We start from the raw sequence: 12,371 nt of genomic DNA on the forward strand, positions 1-12,371 counted from the left end.
TCCGCGTTAAAACTTGCCTTTTATATTCAAACCCAAAGGGAATTTTTTAAATGGTACAGCAAGTATGGTTGGTTATTTTAGGTTAGCTTAGAACAGTTTCATTTCTTGTTGTCAATTTGTAATGGATGTGAAAACAAAAATATCGATATATCGAGAAAAAATCATCGATAATAATGAATGTTCCCTTTAACAGGAAAGTACCCAAAAAAGTCTTATAAAATACGAATTATTGGCCTAGCACTGAAAGGGTTAAATCAACTAGACTGAAACATTTTCTTCAGCCGATTAAAATACAAAGTTTGCTAAATCTAGTTGACTCAAACATCAATTTATTCCTAGTTGACTCAAATGATATGTCTAATCTGCATTATTTACTGTATTATCAATGAGATACATATTTTGCAGTATTCAAAGTCAATACTCAATCTCGTTCACATAGATGTATTTACTTGCAGTATCTAAAGTCAATGGTCCATCTGGTTCAAGTAAATGGGGATCACTGGAATTTTACCCCTCAGAGCAGAGCTAACGTCACTACATTATATAGTAACCTGATGAGTGCTCTCAAGCTCAAGTTAGTCCACGGGCGGACTTTTAGCCCCGCGAATTGTGGAGATACAAATACTCCTGCCACAGCAAACCTTCAGACTTAGCAGATTTGATCAAAATATAAACAACCAACTCATATCCCAGATAGCACATTAGGCTAACCGTAAGGTTAACTCAACCTTGTCGCTGAAAGGGTACAAGGTTACTAGGTAGCAGCACTAGTTAGTCACAGATTATTTAGATTATATTTTTCAGTTGAAACACAACAGTGAGCATAATATTGTGTTCCTGAGATTTTGATACAAAACATATTTGTTCCTAAAATGGCTATATTATGATAACTTCGTCCATCTAAATCAAATTGAAATTCAATATTACATTGTAAACTATATGTCTTTTGATTTTATGAGATTTCGGTTTCAAACAATGCTTTCAGAACATAAAAATTTAGAGGAAATCCAGGAAAATTACAACAAAAACTAAGATTTATTTAATGTTTACTACAAATAACAGGATTTATCTTTGCTATACATTTTCGTATTGTCTTATTATTTAACATTAGCCTAATTAATAAAATAGGGACAACATTACAGTTAAAATTCAACAACAGGTAATAGAATTGAAAGGCAAACAAAAAAGTCTTATGAAATACGAATTATTGGCCTAGCACTGAAGGGGTTAAATCAACTAGACTGAAACATTTTCTCCAGCCGATTAAAATACAAAGTTTGCTAAATCTAGTTGACTCAAACATCAATTTATTTCTAGTTGACCCAAATGATATGTCTAATCTGCATTAGCGAATTATTGACGACAACCTTAACAGTAAACCTTAGCAAAAGGTTACGCAAACCTTGTAAATTTAAGCTTAAAAACACCCTTTTGTGCGTAAACTTTTACCATTGGCAAAACCTTTTCGTAACCTTATTAAATGCTTACAGCATGTTAACTCAACCTTGTACCCTTTCAGCGACAAGGTTGAGTTAACCTTACGGTTAGCCTAATGTGCTATCTGGGATATGGGTTGGTTGTTTATATTTTGATCAAATCTGCTAAGTCTGAAGGTTTGCTGTGGCAGGAGTATTTGTATCTCCACAATTCGCGGGGCTAAAATTCCGCCCGTGGACTAACTTGAGCTTGAGAGCACTCATCAGGTTACTATATAATGTAGTGACGTTAGCTCTGCTCTGAGGGGTAAAATTCCAGTGATCCCCATTTACTTGAACCAGATGGACCATTGACTTTAGATACTGCAAGTAAATACATCTATGTGAACGAGATTGAGTATTGACTTTGAATACTGCAAAATATGTATCTCATTGATAATACAGTAAATAATGCAGATTAGACATATCATTTGAGTCAACTAGGAATAAATTGATGTTTGAGTCAACTAGATTTAGCAAACTTTGTATTTTAATCGGCTGAAGAAAATGTTTCAGTCTAGTTGATTTAACCCTTTCAGTGCTAGGCCAATAATTCGTATTTTATAAGACTTTTTTGTTTGCCATTCAATTCTATTACCTGTTGTTGAATTTTAACTGTAATGTTGTCACTATTTTATTAATTAGGCTAATGTTAAATAATAAGACAATACGAAAATGTATAGCAAAGATAAATCCTGGTATTTGTAGTAAACATTAAATAAAACTTAGTTTTTGTTGTAATTTTCCTGGATTTCCTTTAAATTTTTATGTTCTGATAGCATTGTTTGAAACCAAAATCTCATAAAATCAAAAGACATATAGTTTACAATGTAATATTGAATTTAAATTTGATTTAGTTCAATCAACTTTGTATTTTAATCGGCTGAAGAAAATGTTTTAGTCTAGTTGATTTAACCCTTTCAGTGCTAGGCCAATAATTTGTATTTTATAAGACTTTTTTGTTTGCCATTCAATTCTATTACCTGTTGTTGAATTTTAACTGTAATGTTGTCACTATTTTATTAATTAGGCTAATGTTAAATAATAAGACAATACGAAAATGTATAGCAAAGATAAATCCTGGTATTTGTAGTAAACATTAAATAACACTTAGTTTTTGTTGTAATTTTCCTGGATTTCCTTTAAATTTTTATGTTCTGATAGCATTGTTTGAAACCAAAATCTCATAAAATCAAAAGACATATAGTTTACAATGTAATATTGAATTTAAATTTGATTTAGTTGGACGAGGTTATTATAATATAACCTTGGCAAATCCTTACAGCATTGTCAGCGAAACATTGACGACAACCTTTTCAGTAAACCTTAGCAAAAGGTTACGCAAACCTTGTAAATGTAAGGTTAAAAACACCCTTTTGTGCGTAAACTTTTACCATTGGCAAAACCTATTCGTAACCTTAGCAAATGCTTACAGCATTGTCAGCGAAACATTGACGACAACCTTAAAATATAAAACCTTACGACAACCATTTACAGCAACCTTATCTAAAGGTTACGCTAACCTTATAATGTAAGCTTAAACACACCCTTTTGTGCGTAAACTTTTACCCTTAGCAAAACCTTTTCGTAACCTTGGCAAAACCTTACGCCATTGTCAAAACAACCTTTACGACAACCTTGTACCCTTTCAGCGACAAGGTTGAGTTAACCTTACGGTAAGCCTAATGTGTTATCTGGGATATGGGTTGGTTGTTTATATTGTAGTTTTTATATTAGCTAAAAGATTCGCCCAATCCGATGATTTCGAGGTGTATGTCTAAACCAAGGATTATGAACACACAAGGATTATGTGATATTCAATTGCAAATCAATTCAATTCAATTCAATTCAACTCAATTGCAAATCTATTTACAAAATCTCTAAGGGATATAGAGAAGAAGGCTATTTTAACAAAAAGAAGCAAAACGGCCATTGGTGACCTGCATGTTCATAGGATACACTATCAACCACTTAGCTAAAAGATTCGCCCAATCCGATGATTTCGAGGTGTATGTCTTAATATACAGGTAGTTTTTATATTAGTATATTATATTATATTAGTACTAATATAGTATATTATATTAGTTTGAAACCAAAATCTCATAAAATCAAAAGACATATAGTTTACAATGTAATTTTGAATTTAAATTTGATTTAGTTGGACGAGGTAATTATAATATAACCTTGGCAAATCCTTACAGCATTGTCAGCGAAACATTGACGACAACCTTAACAGTAAACCTTAAGCTTAACAGTAAATTTAAGCTTAAAAACACCCTTTTGTGCGTAAACTTTTACCATTGGCAAAACCTTTTCGTAACCTTATTAAATGCTTACAGCATGTTAACTCAACCTTGTACCCTTTCAGCGACAAGGTTGAGTTAACCTTACGGTTAGCCTAATGTGCTATCTGGGATATGGGTTGGTTGTTTATGTTATTCAACTTAATTGCAAATCTATTTACAAAATCTCTAAGGGATATAGAGAAGAAGGTTATTTTAACAAAAAGAAGCAAAACGGCCATTGGTGACCTGCATGTTCATAGGATACACTATCAACCACTTAGCTAAAAGATTCGCCCAATCCGATGATTTCGAGGTGTATGTCTAAACCAAGGATTATGAACACCTCACTATGCCCCAGTGGTTGTAGTATATCGCTACAAACACACAGGTCACCAATTATTTGCCACACAGGACGGGGATCGAACCCGAGCAGACGAATGCCACTGGCCAAGTGACACACGCCCTAGCTTTCTCGGCTATCTGTGCTTGAAGACTGAGGAGTCAAACACCGGTATTTAAGCTGACGCCACCGATTGCGAACAGATAGCGCTACAGATGGTTGTTCAATGTGTTACTAGGTAGCAGCACTAGTTAGTCACAGATTATTTAGATTATATTTTTCAGTTGAAACACAACAGTGAGCATAATATTGTGTTCCTGAGATTTTGATGCAAAACATATTTGTTCCTAAAATGGCTATATTATGATAACTTCGTCCATCTAAATCAAATTGAAATTCAATATTACATTGTAAACTATATGTCTTTTGATTTTATGAGATTTCGGTTTCAAACAATGCTTTCAGAACATAAAAATTTAGAGGAAATCCAGGAAAATTACAACAAAAACTAAGATTTATTTAATGTTTACTACAAATAACAGGATTTATCTTTGCTATACATTTTCGTATTGTCTTATTATTTAACATTAGCCTAATTAATAAAATAGGGACAACATTACAGTTAAAATTCAACAACAGGTAATAGAATTGAAAGGCAAACAAAAAAGTCTTATGAAATACGAATTATTGGCCTAGCACTGAAGGGGTTAAATCAACTAGACTGAAACATTTTCTCCAGCCGATTAAAATACAAAGTTTGCTAAATCTAGTTGACTCAAACATCAATTTATTTCTAGTTGACCCAAATGATATGTCTAATCTGCATTAGCGAATTATTGACGACAACCTTAACAGTAAACCTTAGCAAAAGGTTACGCAAACCTTGTAAATGTAAGGTTAAAAACATTCTTTTGTGCGTAAACTTTTACCATTGGCAAAACCTATTCGTAACCTTAGCAAATGCTTACAGCATTGTCAGCGAACCATTGACGACAACCTTAAAATATAAAACCTTACGACAACCATTTACAGCAACCTTATCTAAAGGTTACGCTAACCTTATAATGTAAGCTTAAACACACCCTTTTGTGCGTAAACTTTTACCCTTAGCAAAACCTTTTCGTAACCTTGGCAAAACCTTACGCCATTGTCAAAACAACCTTTACGACAACCTTGTACCCTTTCAGCGACAAGGTTGAGTTAACCTTACGGTAAGCCTAATGTGCTATCTGGGATATGGGTTGGTTGTTTATATTGTAGTTTTTATATTAGCTAAAAGATTCGCCCAATCCGATGATTTCGAGGTGTATGTCTAAACCAAGGATTATGAACACACAAGGATTATGTGATATTCAATTGCAAATCAATTCAATTCAATTCAATTCAATTCAACTCAATTGCAAATCTATTTACAAAATCTCTAAGGGATATAGAGAAGAAGGTTATTTTAACAAAAAGAAGCAAAACGGCCATTGGTGACCTGCATGTTCATAGGATACACTATCAACCACTTAGCTAAAAGATTCGCCCAATCCGATGATTTCGAGGTGTATGTCTAAACCAAGGATTATGAACACCTCACTATAGCTAAAAGATTCGCCCAATCCGATGATTTCGAGGTGTATGTCTAAACCAAGGATTATGAACACCTCACTATGCCCCAGTGGTTTTTCAATTCAACTTAATTGCAAATCTATTTACAAAATCTCTAAGGGATATAGAGAAGAAGGTTATTTTAACAAAAAGAAGCAAAACGGCCATTGGTGACCTGCATGTTCATAGGATACACTATCAACCACTTAGCTAAAAGATTCGCCCAATCCGATGATTTCGAGGTGTATGTCTAAACCAAGGATTATGAACACCTCACTATGCCCCAGTGGTTGTAGTATATCGCTACAAACACACAGGTCACCAATTATTTGCCACACAGGACGGGGATCGAACCCGAGCAGACGAATGCCACTGGCCAAGTGACACACGCCCTAGCTTTCTCGGCTATCTGTGCTTGAAGACTGAGGAGTCAAACACCGGTATTTAAGCTGACGCCACCGATTGCGAACAGATAGCGCTACAGATGGTTGTTCAATGTGTTACTAGGTAGCAGCACTAGTTAGTCACAGATTATTTAGATTATATTTTTCAGTTGAAACACAACAGTGAGCATAATATTGTGTTCCTGAGATTTTGATGCAAAACATATTTGTTCCTAAAATGGCTATATTATGATAACTTCGTCCATCTAAATCAAATTGAAATTCAATATTACATTGTAAACTATATGTCTTTTGATTTTATGAGATTTCGGTTTCAAACAATGCTTTCAGAACATAAAAATTTAGAGGAAATCCAGGAAAATTACAACAAAAACTAAGATTTATTTAATGTTTACTACAAATAACAGGATTATGGTAAACCTATGCGATACCTGAATTATTAAAAGGCAATAACGTGCATTATTTGAGATCCCAGGTTCGAATCTCCTCGGCGGCCTTAAAGTTTTGCTTCTGATTTTGTTAAAATATGATTTTCTCTTAACTTCACTAATCAGTTTTTTTATCTGAGACATTTATAATTTAATTTTGTGATAAGAATGCATTTTTTATATAAATACATTAACTTTTTGTTTGTAATAATTTCCTAACAGCGAATAATTGAGATAGGCTAATCGATAATATAATTAGGTCTAGTTTTATTTCAGCAGTTAAAAGTAAGAAATATATTGTCAACCACTTTCAAAATTTCCCTTTGGTGCAATACAATTTATCAATACGACTATAATGTAGACTACAAAGAATAAGTGAAAACTTTAGGAATTGGTTTACCGGTACGTTACATAACATTTATAATGACATCAAAATAAGCAGTTTGCTTAACTTGAAACCTTATTATTCCTAGTAGCTGGAACCTATATATTTTTTCCAACCTAACTTTAGACTACTACATGGCAATGTTTAAAACTATTTTGTAAGTTAGTATCGCAGAGTAAAGCGAGGTGGTAGACAATAGGCCTACCAGTAGGCATATTTGGTTTAAAACGACGTTGTTACATCTTCTCATGAATTTGACAGAGGAGCATATAGTCCTAATTTAATTAATGATTAATTCTTTTCGAAGTGCACACAGCAATATTAGTGTTAATCCTTTGGGATTTTATTGTCTAAGTTACACCATTTAGTTGTAAACCTTATCTTTAAACCAAGTGGTTGTGATTTCATTTCGTAAAATTATTTTGTATTTTTAGCTACAGGTACATTTTTTTACAAATTTACTTGCAAATCAAGGGCAGTGTGATTTTTGTCGGTATAATTATGTTATAGTGTTTTTTAATGCCCTCGTTTTAACTTCTCCTTCTCCACGCTACATAGGCCTAGGCCTAATTAGTTGACTATTCATTGTTGTTAAAAAGAACAGAACGATTATACAATTAAATATAAACGTCATGATTTTAATCACTCAATATATGACTGATTGTTAATCACTTCGTATTACATGCAATTAACTAATATGCTCTTTAGTATTCATCAGATTTTTTCTTTTGTACTGTATTTATAATGTGGTAGATTTGTTGACTAACATATGTCGAGGCTCTTGTTTACTTTTTATTGTTTACTCGCAAATAATGTCATGGCAACCAATTAACCCATAAGGCCCATGTTAAATTTCTAAAAGTTTGCATTCATGTAGGGAATATTCCTATGGTCCGATTTGTACCATTTCAGATTTATACCTTCCCATGGTTGGGTACTATGACTGTGTTAAATTTCGTGAAGATCGCTTCAGCCGTTCAGGAGGAGTATTTGTAATAAAAAAGCAGGAGTGTAGTATAAGAGCTTCGCTCGCTTCGCTCGCTCCGCTCAACTAGGTGAAACCCGTTGAAATCGACGGTTACTTTTAAGGCTTACGTTAATTCATCTAACTGCGATAAATTGAGTGAAATATACATATTTTGAGCATTTAGCATTGTTTAAAGAGTAATAAGTGTAAAAACAATAATGATATTAATTGCATTATAGTTGCCAAATTTGGTTGATCATTCAATGAATAAAATATTCCCCATACCGTACGTCGTCGGAGTTATTATTAGTATGTTATATGGTATCTCTTCCTTTGAAAGAAACATTAAATAGTATTAAAATCGTATTGGTAGACCTTTAGTAGCTAAACACTTCCGTGATTTCATCAGTGTAATATGATTTATTTTGAAAGAAAATGCTTTTTTGGGAAGACATAATCTAACTTCAAAGGGAGTTATACCCGTTACAGTGTAAGTTTGATTTTTCCAGTCAGTTTCAAGTCAGTTCATATCGTACTTCTGTGCCAATGAATGAACCATCTAATACTTTAATACTTTCTTATTAAATGGTGACCATACAAAGTAGCAGAGTTTTCAGAAATTGATATTGATTGTGGGGTTACTGTTAAAGCTGGAATTCATTGACATGGGGGATGTCAGTTAGTTGTCTCAGCCTTATCAATAACATAAAGTTGTCAATATAATCTCTCTACGGAATGTTAGGTGTAGTGGAATATACTTGAAGTGAAGTTAGCTTTTATTCTTGAACTGGGGCCTCCTCGTTTATATGGTCGTGCGGCTTCATTGGCAGCACATAATGTAAATAACATAGCAATGTGGCATTTCTAAAAAGCAAAAAATACTGTAAATTGGCTGTTACGTCTATATTGACGTTTACATATTGTTAATCAACGTATCTTATAAAGGATTATGTGATCTAGTTTAAAAACGAATATGACATTTCTGTCATGACAGTAGCTGCTTAAATAGTATTTTCTCTTTGTAGCCTACCATATTTTACAGCCAAAGTGTCATGTTATTTTCAATAATGTTACCAACCCGGTGCGCCAAAGTTCGTTATATAGGCAGGTGCAAATAATTTGTCAAGATGGGTACCATTTTAGGCAAGGTTTCTATGTTTGGGTTTTATTAGACGCCATAAGAGCATATATTTCCACATAAATATTTTATATGTGTAGAATAATACGATAAAATGTAGGCAAAAGTGGTGAAAAAAGCAATGTTTACCTTTTGATTCAGCCTCATTCACGGAATCAGAAGTTTCGGGATTCTTCATCGATCTGTCCTCATCTTCTTGGACGTTACCAACACCATTTGAAGAACTCGTATCTAACGTTACAAGTTCGCTTTCTTCAACTACCTCACTAACAGAATGGTCTTCCAGGATTTTGTTTTCATCATTTTTGACCGGACAACTTTCAGCACTGTCTACTTCTTGTTCTGTTACTACAGAGGATTCATCAAGATTTGAACTGAGTGCATTTTCAAGCGAATCCTCCACAATCTGCTGCATGTCTTCTTGTAGTTGCATGTTTTCTATTTTCGCATCAACACTTTCCATGATCATGTCTTGAATTTCAGCTTCATGTTTGCTTCCTTCTACTACCTCACTAACAAACTGATCTTCCAGGATTTTGTTGTTTTCATCATTTTTGACCGGACTACTTTCAGCACTGTCTACTTGAATGTAGAAATCATTAGGACCATTAATATGACTAATATACACAACTTTGTCATACCCAGTCAGGTCTGGAGAGGCACTTTCAGTCTTAGCGGTCACAGGAGCATTTGAATCACAGAAAGGTTTTAACTCTTCATTTACACATTTGTCATTGCTGTGTAAGACAACAATTGCTGGATCCCCTTCAGTTATTAGTTTTAAATCAAACTGAGTACAGCCTTCTGCAGATATTTCCATAAATTTTTCAAGTGCCGATTCTATCCACTCTTCTAAACCTTCAGGCAGTTTCAAGGCACAATGTTTAGCTAAGGCTTTTTTCTCCGCTAGCTCAGGAGGTAGGGTTCGGAATTCAGTTGAAATAGAAGAGTTTCCGTAATCTATAAAAAGTACTTCAATTCCATTTTCATTGTCTTACACCTGCGTTAAAACATCAGCTGAGCTGGAGAATATCCCAGATGCTTAACGGGTATGTTCCTAAGCTCCAAAAAAACCATTTTCAAATTCTTATTGTCATACTGTACTTTCCTAATCAACTCTTTGGCCATTCCAACTGCCCTTTCAGCAAGCCAATTGGATTAGGCATAGCCTGGACTATAATGTCTTGATAATCTTCAGGGCTCTACGGTCCATAAGAAGTCCACATCCTTTCTTGTCAAATGTCTGAGGGGTGCAGTGATTTTTGCTAAATTCGGTATGAACCTTGATAAATACTTTAGCATGCCCAATAACCGCATCACCCCTTTCTACATAATCTATTTACATAATCTGGGTCGGGTTGGATTCCTGCAGCCGATACTATGTGTCCCAGATACTTAACTTCGCTCTTCTTAAATTGCATCTTGTTTGGATTAAATTTGATTCCAAGTTTAATCCAAACTGTCACAGAAAAATAATAAATGAGTTAATGAGTTGGATCAGGTTTAATGCCCTCTTTTTGGCTGTGTCCAAAACTCTCTTTAAATTTTCGTCATGCTCTTCCGATGTCGTTCCTCCTACAATAATATCATCATGTACTATGTTAACTCCCTTCAGGTTTCCAAAGCATTTGTAGTTATTTTCTCGTAAAATTTCGGACCCGAACGGATTCCAAAAGGAAATCTACAAAATTGGTACCTCCCAAATGGGGTACTGACTGTGCACAGTTCACGGCTCTCCTCGTCTAAAAAAATTTGAAAAAACCCATCCTTAAGATCCAAAACAGTAAAATATTTGTAACCACTCAATGTTACCAGAATATAATCAGGGTGTGGCATTAAAAAAGTGCTCTCTCATTACCACCTTGTTCAATGGCATCGGATCTATGCAGATTCTCAAAGACTTATTGGGTTTTTCCACGATCACCTGAGGATTGACTCATGCTGTAGGTTTGTTAACCTTCCGAATCACCCCAGTCTCCTCAAGTTGGTCCAACTTTTCCTTTAGTTTTTCCTGCAAACTGTAAGGTACAGCACCCTCCTTAAGCTGAATATGATGAGTGCCTGGAAACTGTCCCAATCCTTCAAAAGCTGTGTTGTAGTTGGTTAAAACATCGTCACTATCTTCAAAATTCTAACATATCGACGACACTCTCTTAATGAGTCCTAAATTGACACAATCGTTCAGTCCTAAAATTGGCAGTTCATGTTCGACATTCACTACAGAAAAATTCACATCCGCAGTTACACCTGTAATTTTACATTGTACAAGACCTAGTGGTTTGATTTTGAATTTTTCATCTCCCCAGGCTGATAGTACATAAGAAAGAACTACGTTTTACGTGTGTAATGTTCATTTTCCATACATAACTAGCAGGTAAAATACTGATCTCTGCACCTGTATATCTATCTATCTATCTATATATTAATAGGCAAGCATGTTTCTTTAAAACCTTTTTTCTCAGCTCGTGTGCATCGCAGGGAAAATCTACGCATACTGTTGGAGAGATATTTTCCTGTAGATGTGCAGAATGCCTTTAAAAATTAAAATAGGCTAACAAATAAGCACAAAAAATGAATTTGAAAACTTCAAAATATTAACATGGACCATATGGGTTGCCATGATGGTGACGAAATAACAACAAAATGTAAACAGAAAATCAAAACAAAGGGAAGAAATTCAAATCACATGTTTTATTTACAGTGTGGGGAGAAAATAGAGAAGTCTGTACATTAATTATTTTTGGTCGAGTTTCGACCACAGGACGACCACTAGTACTTATTTAATACGCAAGCAGGTTTTTTGTGACAATTACTCCTCCGAAACTACTGAACCGATTGACATGTTTTTGGTGTCATTGGAAAGAGCTTAACGTGAAGTTGTGCAGGAAACTTTCTTTTTAGGGAAATAATTAGAGAGTGAGGCTCTGGGGCCCTTTAAATTTTCATATTTCTCCATAAGGATAACATGGGAGATGATTTTTATTTACAGAAACATATGTTTGTTACTTGAAAATAGTCAAAGTCTACTACATAATAATTTCTGTGTATTATGACTGTTAATGTATATTACATTTCAATCAAGGATTGTGTACCTTAAAGTTTACCCATAATGGATCTTACTACTTTATTTTAATGTTGGGAATAGTAGAATTTAGTTGAGAATATGTTACCATGATTTTAGACAACTTTACTATTATATAATAATTTATGTATTTAAAATCACAAATCTTTGACATTATTAAATAATTTTAAACAAAACAGCTGATCTACAAATCAAAAAAGTCATCTACTTCAAGTGAATAATATTGCTACACAAACATAGTTTTTTTTACATATAACTTGATTCTTTTAGCGAA

General features: G+C 34.0%; 1 protein-coding gene across 1 annotated transcript; it reads right to left on the minus strand.

The window, feature by feature from the left end:
• Positions 1–9,144: 9,144 nt before the first annotated feature.
• Positions 9,145–10,955, minus strand: LOC128982521 (uncharacterized; the record flags this gene model as incomplete). Its single annotated transcript, XM_054401480.1, has 2 exons — positions 10,940–10,955; positions 9,145–9,975 (listed from the first exon to the last, which is right to left on the minus strand). Coding segments are annotated over exons 1-2 (847 nt in total), but the record flags the coding sequence as incomplete, so codon positions are not given.
• Positions 10,956–12,371: the final 1,416 nt, after the last annotated feature.

This window comes from Macrosteles quadrilineatus, unplaced genomic scaffold, assembly GCF_028750875.1.
Source record: "Macrosteles quadrilineatus isolate MER2022 unplaced genomic scaffold, UCM_ALF_1.0 Scaffold_442__1_contigs__length_67513, whole genome shotgun sequence".
NCBI lineage: Eukaryota > Metazoa > Arthropoda > Insecta > Hemiptera > Cicadellidae > Macrosteles > Macrosteles quadrilineatus.